Source organism: Simochromis diagramma, unplaced genomic scaffold (genome assembly GCF_900408965.1).
Source record: "Simochromis diagramma unplaced genomic scaffold, fSimDia1.1 OVJJ01000618.1, whole genome shotgun sequence".
Taxonomy (NCBI): Eukaryota; Metazoa; Chordata; class Actinopteri; order Cichliformes; family Cichlidae; genus Simochromis; species Simochromis diagramma.
The window spans coordinates 3,167,882-3,187,088 of record NW_024387423.1 but is presented as its reverse complement, the minus strand read 5'-3'; the positions used below and the strand labels follow the sequence as shown (position 1 = coordinate 3,187,088).

At 41.6% G+C, this 19,207-nt stretch overlaps 1 protein-coding gene across 1 annotated transcript; it reads left to right on the top strand.

Moving 5' to 3' along the window:
• The first annotated feature begins 8,794 nt into the window (after nucleotides 1–8,794).
• Nucleotides 8,795–13,386, top strand: tent5ba (terminal nucleotidyltransferase 5ba). The gene is made up of 2 exons (XM_040013141.1): nucleotides 8,795–9,210; nucleotides 11,576–13,386. The coding sequence occupies exons 1-2, from the start codon at nucleotides 9,061–9,063 to the stop codon at nucleotides 12,602–12,604; spliced, it is 1,179 nt and encodes a 392-aa protein (XP_039869075.1). The 5' UTR covers nucleotides 8,795–9,060; the 3' UTR covers nucleotides 12,605–13,386.
• Nucleotides 13,387–19,207: the final 5,821 nt, after the last annotated feature.

Here is a 19,207-nt window from a genome sequence, read left to right as displayed (position 1 = left end):
TTTGTCCATCAAACACAATGTTAGCGCTAGAACTAAGAATATTTGTAGTGATGTTGAACTATAGGAGGAATGAACAAAGACTGAGTATATCAGCTGTCAGGGTACAGTGCCCTTCATATTGGATGATGATGATGATTGCTGCTGTTGTTTTACTGTTGAAGCTCTGTGTTAGTTCTAAAGAAGCCAGACAATTTTAAAAAGTTTATTTGAAAACCACATGAAAAAAATGGAATCAATATGTAAAGAGAATATTGATTGTTACATATTGCAGTTTTTGCATGCCTTTATTGTTTGGAGTTACCTGCTACCTGAAGATAATTACAATATTTACTTAAACTTGAGTACTTTTCCTCAACTACTGTAATTTCCATGAGATACTTCTTGTGTGTAATATAACATGTAACCGTGCGTTGCCTTTCACAGTTTAACACTGAGAACATTTTCCCGGTTGAAGTCAAATTCTCAGTGCAGGATTTGTTATTGTATCACATAGTAAAAGAGCTGCCATGCTGTAGAAATGCACTGGGGTCACGTAGAGATGCGGGTTGCACAACAACAACAACAACTGGTAAAGGGGAGCTCTTGTTCATGGCCCAGGTTTGTGGAGCAGTGACAATAAAGTGACACTGTAGAAAAGGTGGGTCAAGGTGACAGATGGATAGATAGTCACTCAGACAACATGTCCCGATGTAGTCCAGCACAGCTTAGGAACACCTTCCATGCTCCATGTTCCTTATCATGTTTGCCGGTGTAACTTTGAAAGTTATGTAACAAAGGAAAGATTACAAAAGGATGAAGAGACACAGAGAAATGTTCTCTCTCTCTCTCTCTCTCTCTCTCTCTCTATATATATATTTATATATATATATATATATAAATCGCCCAGAAAACCTCACGCGGAGCTTTAAAACCAACAAACGAACAAGCCAGGTTTGTTTTCATTCAGACGCTTATTTTTTTCTCGATATCCATAAACACTTCATAATCTACCAAGTGTACTTTGGCCTTTTGGTCATAAACGTTCTCGAAACATCCAGCTTGGCCCTCTCTGACCCGAAGAGCAACTCCTTCAAAAGCTTCACTAAGTCAGATCTAGCCTGACGATCTAAGAAACTGCTGCCGACATCATTTTTTATTCCTTTGGGTAACTATATCGACCGTTTGGGTAAAGCTGCGCTGCTGTATCCATATACTGTATCTCCGCTTTGCTTAACCCCACAGATGAACAGTATGCTGACACAATTTGTCTCTGGCGCGCTGTTTTTAAAAAAACAATTAAAAAAAGTCTCCCCTCAACCAGAGTTTGAGTCTGTCAGCTACTGCATAGGGACACGAGGAGCAGGATTTCTGGGAATGAAATCAGAGCTTGCTGCTAAATAGGGGTTCCCTCTTCCTTCTGGTAAATGCAACCGGGAGCGTAGGCAGCCAGCTCTTTTCCCCTGGTGGCTTTTAATATAAAGCCAGGCACATGTGCTGAGAAAATAACAGAACATGTTTATTTTATATGCTTTTATGGTTTGGGATTTGTTGACTCAGCAGTGGATGTGCATTCTTGGCAGCTGTCGAGTTGCTTCTACGTCCTTCCAGTATAGTTGCTTGTGTTTGATCAGTGGAGAATGATACCAGCCATTCACCATCAGAGAAACTGGAAAGTGAAGTTAAGCAATGTTTTTTTTTTCTTTTTCTTTTCTTTTGTAAGGAAAGCTGCATGTGATGAGGACATTTGTAACATTTCGGGACCCAGTCTGTGTGCTGAGGTTGGGGCAGGGTCACGGCGATTTAAGTTTCAGTGAAGCTATTTGCACGTCCAAGACACTCGTACATTCCTGCATTTCCACGTGGGCTCCTGCCCGTTCCTACAGTTAACTAGGAATCCATACAAAGCCATCCATATGCTTTTCTCAGACTTTATTACATCACGTAAAGAAGGAAGTTGATTTCCTGGAAATATTTCAAGTTAAAGGAGTTTCCTGTCCGGCTCTGTTGCTAGCCTCCATGCACCTAATGTTTCCAAACATTGGATGCTGTTTGATTTAGATTTCCCTTTTTTTTCCTTTTATATAAGCGCCTGAACCTTCCAACCACTTTATCAGGCTTACCTCGCTTTATCAGAGAGTAACATGAGACAAGGCTTACATAACACATAGTCCAAGAATATTTCTGACCTCTGATCTTCAGAGCACTTAAACTATGCAATAACCGCTCCACCAAGTTACATCCTGGACTGTGACCAGACAGGACCCATGTGTCAAAGCTGGCTTAAGAGGGTTGTGCCCTTTGCAACTTCAAAAGCAAGACATATTCTTGGCAAATGTGATTGTAGATGATTGTGAATCATTGGGAGCCCTCTTGTTTTTAAAAAGAAGGTTTTTATTTACTTTATCAACATGTGTAAAATACAGTCAGAATGTCTTTAAATAGTTAAAATGCTGTAAAAATGTAAATAAACTTGAAAGCAAAGATTTTTAAAACTCACAAACCCAAATATTTATTCACAATAGAAAAAGAAAACATATCAAAAAAATGTACAATTTCAAGAAAAAAAATGACATTTTGATTGATGGCAACAATGTGTCTCAGAAAAGTTGGTATAGGGCCATGTTTGCTACTGCGTAGCATCCTGTAAACATCTGGAAACTGAGGAATGTTGTCCCATCCTTGTCTGTTATGTGATTTTAGCTGCTCAACAGTCCTGGGTCTGCTTCATTTCACTCCAAATGTTTTTGCTTGGTCAAAGGTCTGGACTCCAGGCAGGTCAATTCAGCACCAGGACTCTTTTACCATGAAGCCATGCTGTTGTAACAGGTACAGTATGCAGCTTAGCATTGTTTTTCTGAAATATAAAAGGCCTTCACTAAGAAAGATGTCATCTGGATCGAAGCATATGTCGATCTAAATCCTGATTGGTCCCGACCACAGAACAGTTTTTCTACTTCCAGCCCATTTTCGATGAGTTTCAACTCTGAGAAAACAGCAGACTTTCTGGATCATGTTCACATGTTTTGTCCTCATTTGCTTGGTAGAGTTTTAACCTGCGTTTGTGGATGACACAGCGAACTGTGTTCAAAGACAGCAATTTCTGCAAGTGTTCCTGTTTTCAGTGCAGTACTGCCTGAAGACCCAACGATCAAGGGCATTCAGTATTGATTTAAAGCTTGTCCCTCACGTACAGAGATATTATATACTGGAGATGCTGAGATACTCAGTGTTTTCACAATTTTTACATTGAGGAATATTATTCCAAAACTGTTCCACAATTTGCAGACACAGTTTTTTTGCAGATTGGTGAATCCACCTTTCAAAGATGCTCTTCTTAAAAAAATAGTAAATCATAACTCAATGAACCTAATTAGTTGAAAAATATTCCTCCAGCTGTTTCTTTTTAGAACCACTTGCTTTTTTAACCCCGGTAACACCTTTTCATCAAATTTAAAATGAGATAATATTTTTCCTGAAATAGTAAAATTACTTAGTTTAAACTTTTTATATGTTTTCTGTCTTTTATAGGGAATTAAATATTGGTTTTTTTTTAGGTTTCATGCCAAAATATTTACCCTAATTCACGAGTCCTCACTGTAAACACAGACGGAGCCCAAATGTAAATCTTATCTCCAAAAAGGAAAAAAACAGCCTGATCTTTGCTTCATTTGAACATTTCCTGCTGTAATTATCATTCACAAGTGAAATACTTTGAGGGTTTAAGTAGCGTGTGCAACAAAGGTGTTTCATTACTTGTTTAGAGTAATTTGCATTTTTGTTTTAGCAAATAGTGGAAGTTTCTCTGGTCACTTTGCACTATAGGAAAACATTCGCACATTCTGACACATGAAAAATCTAAAATATTTATTGATTACTTATCGAGCAGCTATTCGGTGTATGGTGGATAAAGACTTTCAGATAAGGAGACAACATTAGCCACAAAAATAACTGATTATCACATGGTTGAGAAAAGTGTGGCTTTTTGTTAGCATTACTGCTGGTAGAGGCCATGAGTGCTCCACAGAGCTGCCACGTTAAGCTTGTAAACTGAAGCTTGATAAGTAAAAGTAACAAAAATTGGACTGTACTCTCCCTGCAATGATTGGAGCCCTGCTACTCCATGGTCATTCGTCACAAGTAGTGTTAGGAGTGGGATCCACGCAGCAGAGAAAGAATATGATGACGAGATGGTGAAAGAAGCAGAGTCAAGAGGAAGAACCTGATGATGGAGTAGAGATACCAGCTAACCAGGGTGCCATGGCAGCAGGTAGTCCTCAAGACACGCTGGTGGAGCCTTGCTGCTCGATGGCCTATAAAATTTACGTCTGAGAACTGGTTTCACTCCTGTGTTGATCTCACAGGATCGGTGTGTTGTTCACCGTACAGTGTTTGTAGTCCTGACTTATTAAGTACACCAGTGGGAAGACAAGCCTGGTTACAACGAGGCAGTGTAGGTCTGCCACAACAGAAGGTGTAGAGTAAAAGGATGTGTTTACTTTTTCAAAGTTTCGCTTTTTCCCTATCTGACAGGTGCGTGTGTGCACAGAGCAGAGAGTGCATGTGCGGCACAAAGCTCCTTGAATGTGTTTTGGCGTGTCTTTATTTTTCCAGGTGCACTAGAGTTCACTTTAGTACTACTGTAATCAATCAAGCAGGCAACAGAGGGAGCCTGACGTCAGCCGCACGGCCGCTTGCGTAACCTCGCTCCGCAGTGCCATAGATTTTTTCATATGGAGCAATCTGGAAAAGTAAACTTGCTCTTATCACACATTCCCTCTATCTCAGGTAGGTCCCGGTGTCCGGCTTGACTGGTCAGCTCAACCAGGTTGTATAGGCAGGTTATCTGCCACTGTGGCAGGTTGATCTTAGAGGAAAACCTAAACGGAAACTGGGTGAATTCATTTGCAACAATCCAAGCAGATTTTGATTCAAAATCACACTTGCAGTGTCATGTCACACACGCAACAGCTGCATCGCTGTTTTTAGCCACACTGTCCGAAGTTACATGTGACGCCCTCTCTAATAATAGCAGACACTTGGTGATCTTGTATAACACGTCTGAATGTGCTCAGTGTTAAATGAGAAAAAGAAATCTCCTATGGGGGAAATAATTCACTTGGACTTTGGGGGCCCTGACAGACACAATTCATCCACTGTGACAGGCACGCTGTTATCTGTGCTCACACACAACTGATCACTGTGGCAACATCAGTTTCCAGCCGCTTCTTACGACATACTGTGACGTCCAAACGTGTCCCATTCACTTGAGACGAGCTCACTCCGCTGCACTGTTCATCTTCTACTCGCTGAGGCGTCTGACAACAACAGCGGCCGCTATCTGATGCCTCTTAGGATGGAAGTAATTAAGGATAAAAAAATCACAAATATCTTGAATAGAGTTTCATTTAAATTCTAATAATGTGCACTCATGGCTGCCAGATTTCCTAGTAATGTTTGATTGTGGTTTAAAGTGGGAAATACAGCTGTCTTATGTGTCATTTGTTTAAGGTGTGTTTAAATACAGGCTATCTCACCACGCCTACAAGACTCACAGTCTCAGTTGCCGTAGTTCCACCAGGATGTCAAACTTGTGTGTAAATGGAGGCTACAATAACAAAGACATGAATTAACAAAAGGTGAGGTAGGAAATAAAAGCTGCTGTACAGATACAGGCGGTTTGTGTAAGATGTCCTTTTGTTCCACTGCATTAAAGTCTTTTCTTCTCATCCAGAAAAGGCTCCCCCCGCTGACACAGGGCTGTGAGGGAACCTGAGAATGTCAGGTGAACTGACATTTATCTGCCTTCATTGTTCACTCGTCGCCAAGTGTTTCACATTCAGGGGGGATGCTGGCTCCGCTCCCAGGATGCACAGCTGCCACACGGTGGGCTATTTATAGACGCATGACGCAGTTTTCTCACCTCAGTACCCGGCAAACACCCTCAGCTGGGGACGCTTCTGCCCAGATGTCGACATCACGATGTCTTAAATGAATGAGCCCGACTCCCGCTTTGACCTCTGGGAGCTTTTGTGAGGCAGGGTTATGCATCTACTTCCAGCTGTGCATCTGCTGGCAACACCCGAGTAGTGGTCGAACCCAAACACAGGTACACATACGTCTTGGGAAGACGTTTTAATGTGCGTGCCTGCCTGCGCGTGTTCCCAGCCATCCTGTTTTTACTGCTTCATCACTAAAAACACATTCAGGTCGATCCTGAAATGAACTTTACTCTCTTGTAAACATTTTACAGGTGCACAAACAACCCGAGTTGACAGACAATGTGACGTGTGGGATTTTATAAATGATGATATATCTTAAAAAGAGGAAATTGCAAAACTTATTGCCTGTATTGTTCACTGACAAATTATATACCCAGAAAATCTGAGGGCCTTCACTGAGAGAGTAACGTCTGCTATTGTGCGTAATGTCTACATTTGCGTGAGGACTCTCATTAAGGGTTATTTAGTGCATTTAAACACATAATAGGCTGCATGCAAAACAGGATATACAGTTAAAGGCAACAATAATGTGGCAGTTGTCCACACCAGTAAAAAGCGGAAGAGTTTGTGGATGGTCTTGACTAGCGCAGAGAGTATTAGGCATGAAAGACTGCAAATGTTCTGCTGAGATCAGTGGAATGACTCTGTATCTGCACCAAATCACACAAAACCCCAATCAGCTCAGCATGGAAGGAGACTATAGTAGAAAGCAATGGAACTGAAAAGTCTAATCTAAAAAGATCATTATCTGAGTCTTTTCATAAACACCAGCAAAGCCATGAGCAAATTAAATCGGTGAATGAATAAATGACTCTCATATCAAGTTTCCACTTTAAACTTTCTCTAACAGCGATAACAGCAATAAATAAATGAGTGCCGAGCAAGCAAGAACTTTGAGTGTTCACAGCCTGCTATTAGAGTTCAAATACTAACAAGCAGCCTCTGGATTTAAACAAAAAAAATAGATTGACATGTTTTATCAACAAATTCTTGGATGGAAAAAAGTATTTTTGTTGGCTATAACAGAGGCCTGGGTGAGGAAGACTCACAACTATTTGAGAAGACTGTAATATGTCAGAAACAAAATCTATAAAATGGGTTACAGTCTTTTGCCTTGTCTTCCTCGCCTCAATAACAAGCCGGTTGCACACATAGCTGGCCTTCCCTGAGCCTGGCTCTGCTGGAGGTTCCTTCCTTTTAAAAGGGAGTTTTTCCTTGCCACTGTCACCAAGTGCGTGCTCATATGGGGGTTGGCTGATTGGTGGGGTTTTCTCTGTATTACTGTAGGGCCTCGACCTTATAGTATAATGCCTGGAGTTGTTAGGATTTGACCCTATATAAATAAACTTGAATTGAATTGAACTGAATTGAACTCTTAGGAATTAGGAGGGTAAGCAGCAACCAGGTGGTGCAGATTAAATGAACTCTGTTAACGGATCATCAGCAAGTGTGAGCACCTCTATAAACGCAGACGTGTTCACAGTTTTCTGGTCTGGAACATTCATGTTTGCATTAACACAGTCTTCCCAGTTGTGGACGACTCAGAATAGGTCAGAGAAACCTCAAAAAATCCATAAGCTCATCTCAGACTCTACGGGCCTCAGCTAGCAAGTTAAATGTCAACGTTCATGACAGCACAATGACAAAAAAACTAAAAAAATTATGGTTGTTTGGAAGGGTTGCTAGGGTGTTGGCAGGGGTGGTGGAGGGGCGATAATTTGGGCTTGTTTTGTGTCCACAGGATCTGGGCACCTTGCAGTCACTAAGTTGACCAGCTCCTCTATAAACCAAAGTACTCTGGAGTCAAATGTGAGGCTGATGCTGTGTCACACAGCATGACAATGATCTGACAATGAGCTTAACCACAGCATTATGACCCGTTCAGATTTCAGATCTTAACCTGAATGAAATGATGTGGCAGACCTTAAGAGAAAGCAAATGTCTGCTAACCTCAATGAACTGAAGCAATGTTGTGAAGAACAGTTTGCAAAGATGATGCAAGAAACTGATAAAGTCACACAGGAAATGACTATTTTTAAGTTGTTGCTGATAAATGCGCCTCTACAAGCTGCTGAATAATGGATGTAGTTTGTCACGTATTTCCCAAATTGGGAACTGAAAGTAAGAATTTGCAACATAAAAAAATAATTTTGCGCTCCTTCTATTGTTTGTAAATTACTACTTTTTTTGTTTAGACAAAGCACAAAAACAGAGCTCGAGTAAGAGCTACTAGAAGATATACAACTGCTGACAGCTAGACTCGAGGTTGTTTTAAAGAGCCACAAGCCAAGAAGGAATGAGTATGAGAGGGCTTTTATCACTGCAAAGATACAAAGCTGAGTCCGCAGAGCTTCCAGGAAAATCTCAGACTTCGTTCTGCTTTTTTTTATGATTGCTCTTAAGGCTTGCATGATCATTAATTGCATGATTAATTGGACAATATAGACGCAAGCATACAGCAAAAACATCCTGTATGCTTTGCAAATATTTCCCCATGAAGAAATTTGAAAAGGTTGCAAGGTGAAATGCGTGTGCCGTGTTTGCACAACTGTAATCTAATCTATGACATATCACTAATAGCTAATATTTCTAGCAGCACCGGAGCTGAAGCGATGCAGATCCCAGGAATGTTGGTTTGAAGGAAAACCCTGATGGTATGCGGGGTTGCACCGCAGATGGAGCAGAACTCACCGAGCTGTCAAGTACGTCACATGAAGGGTGTTCCCTGCGGGCAGGGCAGGGCATCCATAATCAATGACCAAACACAGCAGCCAATCACAGGGCTCATGCTAATGAGGAGCCTTTAAACCCTCTGGACCTTCGCAGACTGACCGGATTTCAGCAGCACGCACAGAGAAAGGAGGAAACTGCGGCTCCCACTGAAACATCCACATCTGAGAAGAAACTTTTTTCCCCCTTCTTTCTTCCTCTCCGGTCTTTTGCCTCCAGTAATAATATCCGGATCTGCTCACACAGGAATTATCGCACTTTGAAGACACCGAGTTGAGCTGGGAGGAAGCGCTGATTCACACTCTGCTGATTTCTTTCTCGGGGTGGGGGGGACTTAAAAGTTCACAACGCCATGTCTGGTGAGTCGGATCACAGTCGGCGGTTCTGCGTGCTGTCTTGGGATCAGGTGCAGCGCTTGGACTCGATCCTGGGCGAGGCTATCCCCATCCACGGCCGAGGAAACTTCCCCACGCTCTCCGTACAGCCCCGCCAGATTGTCCAGGTACCAAGAGAGAATTAAGAAAAAATAAAATGATAAAATGTTTCACTTTTATATTGACAGCTCAATTTGAGCCAAATTCATGATATTTAAATTATTAATATCAATCAGGACCTCTCAGTCAAGCAACGTCTTTTTTTTTTTTTTAAATTAAAAAATCGTATTTTCTACTTTCTAGTTTCATGTGAAATACTAATGGCACAATAAACTACCACAAAACAAACAGTGCTGTACTCTGTTGAACACTGGAAACCCCTCACCGTCCTCTGGTGGCCTACTGATCCATTCAGGATGTAACCCTCTCGGTTCCTTGGCTCCCTCCTTGCTTGATTGCATTTCCATAACATAATTTTGTTTGCTTTGTTTCCTCATTCTGGGGCTAACTTTGCGTTGCCATTTGGAGCAGTGCTGTTTATTCCTTAGCAGATTACTGTGTCAAACGTTCTAAAAGTTTCCTGCATGTCTGCTTACTTCATCCTTTTGCTTTGTAGCATTTAATGTTGATTTACTGTCACATAAAAAGTCAAAATGCAGCGTTGGTTTCCGTCATATTCAAACAGCAGACAGAGGGAAACCTGTTATATGCTGGCTTTAGCGTGGCCCTGAACGGCTTCCACATTTCCAGCCTCTAATGCATTGTGGCTGGATCACGTTTCACTTCCCCTGTGGTGTATCTGAGTTTGTTGGCAATGCATTAAAGTGCTGAGAAAATCCCATGCTAGAGTTTCAAAATGTGCATACAGCTGTTAAAGAATCCCCCCCCTTCTGTAATTTACTCACTGACATATTCAAGATGAGCTCAGCAAACATGCGAGCCCAGGAGCTTGATGCTTGTGGTTGTGGAAAAGATGAATGCTCCATTTAACATGCAGAAAGGCCTAAATGCAGGTTTGAGACCCAGATGAGGGGACTCTCAGGCTTGCTCTGGACTCATGGAAACCCCGTAGAATGCATCTATGATTCATGTAGGGAAAGCTAATGAACCTCCTGGCAAGATGTATGAAGTAAGGCTATTTATCCTTGTCTTTTGAATTGATCTAGGTGAGTACCTTTTATGCTATGCATCACACAAGGCATGAGTGAGTGTGGGGCTTTGTCTAGCTGCGGGGTTGGAGGTATAAACATGCTGTGTCCGATACAGCATCATGAAGCCCTGCAGGAGTAAGAGTCCCGCATCAATTAGGATAACAACATATGCTCTGCTCAGGGTTTATGAATGAACAACACACATTTTCACATGCCCTTTCTTCATTATTATTTTAAGAAGAGAGACAGACTAGTTCAGATGGAGCTGGAGTCTTCTTTCTGGAAGGATTTGATCCTAAGCCAGCAGAATAATACCTGGGCTTCCAGGGGAAGCGAGGGGATCTTAACTACTCACCTGCATCAAAGCATGTAGGAGCAAAGGAAGGAGTTCAGTGTGGGGCTGAGTGAATTTTACTGTGTGATTGGCAGATCAGGTTGGTCACAGAAGAAACTAGAAGCAATGATAATGTTTCTAGTTTCTTCTAAATGGAATTTGAACCCAATTGGAGCTTCTTTATGGCCAAACAACTGCAACGCTTCTAGGTTTCAGTTATAATTTTGTTCCTCCGCCGTGTGATGGGATGACTTGTCTTCAAGTGTTTGTCAGTCTGTAGCCTGACCCAGTATGTATAAATAGCACTGTCATGTTATCTGATCACCATGGGAGGGATTGTCAACAGACACTAATCTGACAGGTTAGTGCCGGTAGGAAGATTTAGGATTGCATGCGAGGCGTAACAACTAATTTGTGTAGCAGGTTTGACTGTTTTAGTTCCCAAAATGCTGTGACGTCAAAGTGCAGCTAACACATTTAGTCAGCTAGGCGCATATTTACACTCTTATCCTAATCATCTCTAGCGTCTGCTGTGCATATGCCTAATTAAAGTGACAAACTTCCCAAATAGACTGACGGATAGAACAAGGAAGCTGCAGCTCTTACCACTCGACTCTTTAAATATTTCCAAATGTTTGAGAACAGAATGTTTTATGGCACATGTGGGGTATCATTTCCCTTTGGGCATGTAAGCGCAATCAATCTTTGATGACTTATTTGAGGACTCCGACCCTTCCCTTCGCACCTAATAGCGATGATGTAGATGATCCTTTTCAGGCTACACAAAGAGAAGACTCCTGTGTTTAAATATCGTGCTGATCACTGGAGCAAAGGAAAGGCTATTGACCCTTAATGCCAGCTATTGATTTGACTTGAGTCTTTTTAAATGCCTTTTTTTTTTTTTTTTTTTTTTTTTTTTTTTTGAGCCTATGAAGCAATTACCTTCGCCTCCTGTTCAAGGAACCTGTATGTTATTAATAAGATTGTATTTGTCTCGTCCCTGTCCAGGTTGTGCGAGCGAGGCTGGAGGAAAGAGGTGTGCATGTTAAGGATGTGAGGTTGAACGGCTCGGCTGCCAGCCACGTGCTCCATCAGGACACAGGACTGGGCTACAAGGACCTCGACCTGATCTTTGGCGTGTCGCTGAAAGATGACCAGGCCTTCCGTCTGGTGAAAGACGTCGTGCTGGACTGCCTGTTGGACTTCTTGCCAGCCGGGGTCTCTAAGGAGCGCATCACAGCACTGACCCTTAAAGAGGCCTATGTGCAGAAACTTGTGAAAGTCTGCAATGACACGGACCGTTGGAGCCTCATCTCGCTGTCCAACAACACAGGCAAGAACGTGGAGCTTAAGTTTGTGGACTCTTTACGGCGGCAGTTTGAATTCAGTGTAGACTCCTTCCAGATTTGCCTTGATTCTCTGCTCTTGTTTGACCGCTGCTCTGAGACGCCCATGTCTGAGAGCTTTCACCCCACCGTAATTGGTGAAAGCGTGTACGGGGACTTCAAAGAAGCTATGGAACATCTGTGTCAGAGGACCATAGCTACTCGCACCCCTGAAGAAATCAGAGGGGGTGGCTTGTTGAAGTACTGCCACTTGCTCGTGCGAGGCTTCAGACCCTCGTCAGAGGCGGACATGAAACAGATGCAGCGCTACATGTGCTCGCGCTTCTTCATTGACTTCCCCGACATAGGTGAGCAGCAGAGAAAGCTCGAGGCTTACCTGCAGAACCACTTCGCCGGGATGGAGCACAAGCGGTACGAGTGCCTCACGACTCTGCACCAAGTAGTGAACGAGAGCACAGTGTGTCTGATGGGCCACGAGCGGCGCCAGACGCTCAGCCTCATCTCCATGCTGGCGCTGAAGGTGCTGGCTGAGCAGAATGCTATCCCCACGGTAACCAATGTGACCTGTTACTACCAGCCAGCGCCGTACGTGCAGGACATAAACTTCAGCAACTATTATATTGCACACGTGCAGCCGCCACAGGTCGCTGCGTGCAGTGCTTCATATCAGACATGGCTGCCCTGCAGTTGAGCTGGTGTCAGGGCGCGGAGGTCACTGTGTCTCCACTGCATCGCTCTGTCCAGGATGTGGACTGAAAACAAACAATAAAGAAACCCATTTGCCAAATGTGACTTTATAAAAACAATCCTGTACTGCTGTACATCTGATTGAGCCAACAAGTGTTTTTTTTTTTTTTTTTTTTTTTTCCTTCATTTTTTTTTTCCACTTGTTTTCTCTTGCAAGAGAAGAGTCTGTAAGATTGCTGGTCATTTCTGAGATGTAGCGATAATATCTTTAAGTATTAAAAAAAAACAACTTTGTCAGGTGTGCATTTTTGAGGAAGCAGACAATGAAGCTGGTGGCGTTTTCAAACCCTGGCTTTTATTTTGTTTTATTTTTTTAAATTGCATACGGACCAAAGATATGTGGTTTTTCTTTTTTGTTCTTTGTTCTGAAGGGGAATGTAATCACACTCCCAAGTGCCTTAAAAAAAAACAAACAAAAATCCCACAATGTTCTGAAAACATCTGTAAAGTGAGAATTGTGCATCCAGTGTTTTCTAGATTACTCGGTTTCTCTGCATTCATTTTTGAGGGTGTGGGTTTTTTTTTTTTTTTTTTTTTTTTTTTCTCTCCCCCCCCTCCTTTGGTATTGTGGTTATTTTCTGCTGGTCTGTAATGATTGTTGATATTTTAATCTTTGGTTTTTAGGACTGGTCATTGTCTGAGCTGCTTCAAAATTCACACAGTTGAGTTTTTATATTGTTACGTGTCCACAATAAACAATGTGCTTTGGCCAAGACGTGACACACAGTGACTCAAAAGTCTGTCCTCTTTTCCTCTCGGTGTTTGGTCCCACGCTTAATAAACTGATGAGTTGGTTCGTTTGCAGTAACCAGGACCATTGAAATGCATACACTGTTGGCTGGAGTCACTTGCATGTGTTAAACTGGGGCTGAGGATCCATTACAATCTGAGGACATGAACCATAAGGAGGCTTTTCTAAAGCACAATGGCTGCTCTCTGTGATACTAAAGCTTTATAACAAAGGCTGGCTTGTTCTCCCAACCCATGTTACTACTGGAAACGCAGCCCAGTTTGCTTGACTGATACTATATCCATGTCATTTTGTCTGAGTCAAAATCAAAAATCCTTAAACACATAGGTCTTTCTCTTTTTAAACACTGAGTGACTGAGCCCGTATGGATTCATAGCAGACCACAGATCTTCTTATTTGGGCCAATAATTACATCTACTCAGAAAACTGAGAACAACATCATTTTTGCCATACCGGGTATGTGACTCTCACACATGTGTTCTTGTTTTTTAAACAGAGCTACTCACGCTGATGCTGAAAGGCAGAATTAGACATGTGGTATTATTAAAGCGATGCACAGCCCTGTCTTTGCATAAATCTGTTAAATGCAGGGTATTGGTCTTGGTCACAGAGTCAGGTCGCTGTGGAGTAACAGTGCTGGAGCCAAGATAAAGTACAGTTAGCCTGATCATTTTTGCAATATGAAATTATTTTACTTGTCTTATTCTTTCACACATGGCCAGAATAGCCTGTTTAGAGACTGTGGACTCCCAGTGCCTTCAAATCCTTAGAAAGTCTTGACGTTCTGTTCCACTCTGCATTTAATCATTAGTTATTTATCTCTAAATCTTTTTTTTTTTTTTTTTTTTGGTACAGTCTTCCTTCCATCATCCCAAACTGGTTGCGGTAGAGGTCATCATCACACACTGGTTTGTGGTCTCGCAACTATGGTGGTCCTGAGAGGTCAAACACTCCATCTTAATAAAAAACTGACCAATAGAAAAATGGAACAGAAGTGTTTCTGGGGGCACAATAAGGTGATGGAGCAGCTGCAGAGGTAGAAACCAAAACATGCAAAAGATAACACTGAAAAAGAAGTGTAAGATTCATCGCTGTTGTAACCGAGAAAAAGACACAGGTAGTGTGCGTTTTAATCACATGATTCATTTAATCATCTACATACATCTTTGCTTTTAGCCACTTACTGTTAACTCTTCCACCTCCAACATCCTTTTTTTTTTGGTCTACTTTTGTTTCGTTTTGTTTTGTTTTGAGCTCTCAGGGCCACCATACCCATCTCCCTTTCTTGAAAGCAAGAAATGACAAATGAGAAGTTAGAAACCGACTTTCGGTCACAATGCAGAAAAATCTGTTTAATGGTACATTTGACTCTAAAATATTATTTTCCACAAGATTTATTCATTTATTTATTTATTTATTTTTAGCTCTGAGTGACTTGAGCGTAAAATCACTTACAAAATGTTTCCTGGTGTAATAAAGTTTGACATTTAGGGGTTAAAAAAGTCTCCTTATTTAAAATTATGATGCTACTTAAAGGACAAAATATAACATTAAAGGTTCTCACAGATCTGATCTGTTTATAGTTAAACACCGCCAACCAGATTTCTTCCTGTTAAACGGGAGTTTTTCCTTCTCACTGTTGACAAGTGCTCGCTCAGAGGTGGTCGTCTGATTGTTGGGGTTTCTCTCTATTATTGTAGGGTCTTTACCTTACAATGTCACACACCTTGACTGTTGTTGTGACTATATAAATAAAATGGAATTTAATTGAATTCAGTCATTTTACAATAAGGGCAGGGGTAATGCAGTCATGTTTCCTTGATTTTCATTGGTAGACGAAGCATTTAAGAGTTGAGTAAGAGATGAAGGTTACAGGGGAAACATGATGTTATGGTTCGCACTATGCCTCAATGCAAAAAGACCCTGGGTTTGAATGCACCAGTCTGCTGAAAGCTTTGTGTGTGGAATTTGCATATAGGTACTCCAGCTTCATCCCACACTCTGAAGACATGCATGTCAGGTTGCTTGTGGTCCTTGTTAGCCCTGCAACAGACTGACTCCAGTGCAGCCGCCACCCTGAATAGAATAAGTGTTTACTATCGCAGGTTGCGAGAGGGTTGCGTCCTCTTAAAGGTGCACATAAATAAAGTGTTTTTAAAAACCTACACTCTTCATTCATTGTCTTTTCTGCATTCAACCGTGAACATGATCATCTTTTCTTACGCTCTATAAAATGAGAGCTTCAGGAACATTGAAATTTAAGAGCCACGGAGTTACATTTGGTGTAAATAGCAACAAGCTGACTGGAAATGATTTCTTGCTGGTTTGAACTCCTCTCCAATGACAATCCCCATTAATCTGTCATGATCACTGGCCCTGCTTGCTCTAGAACACTGTGTGCTCTCTTTTCTTTTTTTTTTCTTTTTTTTTTTTACCCACGAGTGATTCACCACACGTCCCAAAGTGTGCGTTCATTTCCCATTCCTATAATGTTTGCACACTAGTCAAGCGGCAACACAATGGTTTCAGTGGTTCTAAGGTCAACATTAATCCTTGTGTGAAGATATTGTCAATGGCTTCTAGCTAAAATTCTGACCTGTTATGGTATTATCATATGAAACATTAGATTATATGAAAGAAAGGAAAAGTGAGCTATGTTGCTGATAGATTTAGAATAATAGTGGCAGTGGTTGAAATGAAACATTTTATCATAGAGATAACAAAGCAATTTCTGTGAGAGATTTAATTCAGGCTTTAATTAGGAGTTTGTGTGCGGGCTGAGGTTCTGCACACGCCTGTGCGAAACCAGGGTGAGGACAGGACAGAGACGCAGTAATGACAGAGATTTCGCAAATTTCTTGCCACAACACAAATCAAACTCACCCTGTCCTGGTATGTGTGCTATTATCTCGCCCAAGAAAGGGTTTATTCGCCCAAGGGAGCGATTATGAAGTCCCACTAACCCATTATCCGCAGGAAGTTTCTCACTCTGTACCTCTTTCTGTTGTTGTTGTGTACTTTTGCCTTCATGTTAGCTCTGTGATGTAAAACAAAAATTTAAAAGCGGGTCACACTGATCTGACTCAGGGATGTGGATATGTTTTAAATTAGGCTGTACTTGGGGAGCACATGACTCTGTGGATGTGACATCATCCTCAGGGTGCAAAAGGGAAACACATGTCTCAGTTGAACTGGATGATTGGAGCACACTGACAGTGCAGCTTCAGCTGGTGGAGATATGTGTTGCGGTCTGTGTGTTGCTGGTTGCTGGGGTACAGTGCTGAGAAATCCATGAGCTCAACAAAAGTTCTGCACGAGGTGAATTTGTCCGAGCGGCTCCGATCTCTGCATCCCGTTTAATGCACTTTAAAGTGTCACCCGGTTAGGACTTTAAGCATGTTGCTACCAAAATGACAAGTTTCAGAGGGGTGGTTTACTCTCTGCTTAGAAAGTGTTTTATGAGCATATTTCAGAAAAGTCGGGATGCTGTGTAAAGTGTAAATAAAAACAGAATGCACTTTCAAATCTCATGAAGACCCCGTATTATGTTCACAGCAGAACATAGAAAGCACATCAAAGGTTTAAGCTGAGAAAATGTATCACATTAAGAAAAATACTAGCTCATTTTCTATTTGATGGCAGCCACATGTAACAAAAAGTTACGACATTATCATGGTACATCTGTGCACCCTGTCAGTAAACATCTGGGAACTGAGGAGAACAGCTGCTGGACGTCTGGAGAGAAATGCCGTTCCATTCTGGTCCTATAAAGGATTCTTAGTTGCTGGGTCTGCTTTCTCACGTTTTTCATCTCCATTGTTTTTATTGGGTAAAAGTTGTCAACTGCAGGCCAGTTCAGCACCCTGACTCCTCTAACATGAAGCCATGCTGTTGCAATAAATGCAGTACGTGATTAAGCATTATCTTGCTGAAATATGCAAGGCCATACCTGAAAAAGACATAGCCTGGATAGGAAACCTGTATTTGCCTTTCAGCATTGATGGTGCCTCTTCAGATGTGCAAGCTGTCAGTTCCATCGGCACTGACGCACCCCAATACCTTCAGAGATTGAGTCGTTTGAAGTGCTCATAAAAAGCTGGATGGTCCTTCTGCTCTGTAGTCCAGATGACACGGCATCTGTGCTTTCCAAAAATAACGACAAATTTTGATTCATCCGACCACAGAACAGTTTCCTGCTTTGCCTCAGTCCATTTTAAAGCTAATGAGCTACGTAGCAGAAACGGCAGCATTGCTGGATCATGTTCACATACAGCTTCTTTGCAATGGCAGAGCTTTAATCTGCATTTGTGGATGGCACGGTGTTCACAGGAAGTTATCTTCCATGCAGTGATTTACATCACAGAATCATTGCTGTTTATAACGCAGTGCTGCCAGGCGGCCTCAAGGCTGATTTTTGACATTATCCCTATGGCGCAGCGATTTCTCCAGATTCTCTGAATTCTTTTGATGATATTTGAATGCAGATGATTATATATTCATTCTTGACAATTTTTTGTTGTTGAACGTTATTTTGAAATTGTTCCACATTTTAAAGATGCAGCCTTTTTTTTTTTTTACAGATCTGCCCATCTTTACTTCTGAGAAACTCTCTCTAAGATGCTCTCGAGCCAATCGTGTTACTGACCTGCTGCCAATTAACCTAATCAGCTGCATAATGTTCCTCCAGCTGTTTCTTTTATTTGTTGCCCTCATCCTTTGGGGTCTTTTTTTTTTTGACATGTTGCTGGCATCAAAATCAAAATGAGCTAATATTTATCATGAAATAGTTTAAACATTTCAAATGTTTTTATGGTCTAATGTGACTAAAATATGGGGTTATTAGCAAATCTCTTCTTTTTATTTTCATTTTACACAGCGTTCCAACTTTTTTGTGTGTGGATTTAGTTTCTTTTTTAGATTTTACGCCAGAATGAATGAATAAATAAATAAATGAATAAATAGCAAGCCTGCAATTATTAAGTTGCCAGATCTGGAAACACAAGGTTTTCACAATAAGAAGATGAAGAAATGACAGTCTGCCCTGACTTTTTAGCCCAGACTAAAGTTTTTCACAGCTGACTAGGTATCTTTAATAACTTCAACTTGCTCTTAAACTCCCCAACACATTTCGAAGGAGAGAAGCAAGATGTGGATTCAGGACACTACTTTGACCAAAGCTGTGAGTCATCAGAGTGGCCTGAACGATCGTGTACATCTGTATGTGCATTTGTTTAGAGAGTGATGTCATTATGGGCTGGTGGAACAAACTAGAAAAGCCAACGCAGAGTTTAAAGTGAACAGTCTGGGTTAGCCGGCTAAAGGACGGGGTAATCTGAAGGAGCGTGTCGAGGTACAAAGATAGCTCACAGGAGAGGAATAGACTCTATGATTTCACCTCAGGGTTCAGGGAGCATGAGTTGTCACCACAGCTGCTGGAGAGGCAGAAGTGTGAGAGACACTCACACACACAGGGGGAGGCAGCCCTGAGCATTCCTGGCATTACAGCCCACTGACAAACAATCCTAACTTTATCCAGTGAGACGGTCCAACTGAATGGCTACAGTGTGTAGAGTTTACCCACTGAGAGGGCCACTCTGTCCCCATCCGAACATTATGATGTCTCAGGTGGGACTGTCAACTCATTTTATTATCAGCAATTGATAAGCATTTAGTCAGCTAAATTACTACAATCACTGCTAAAATCCTCTTTCAAAATTGCATTTAATTTTTGCAAATAAATCTCCCGTGTCCTGAGATTTAGTGCATAAATCTCTTTAAAGATTTATGCACTAAAGC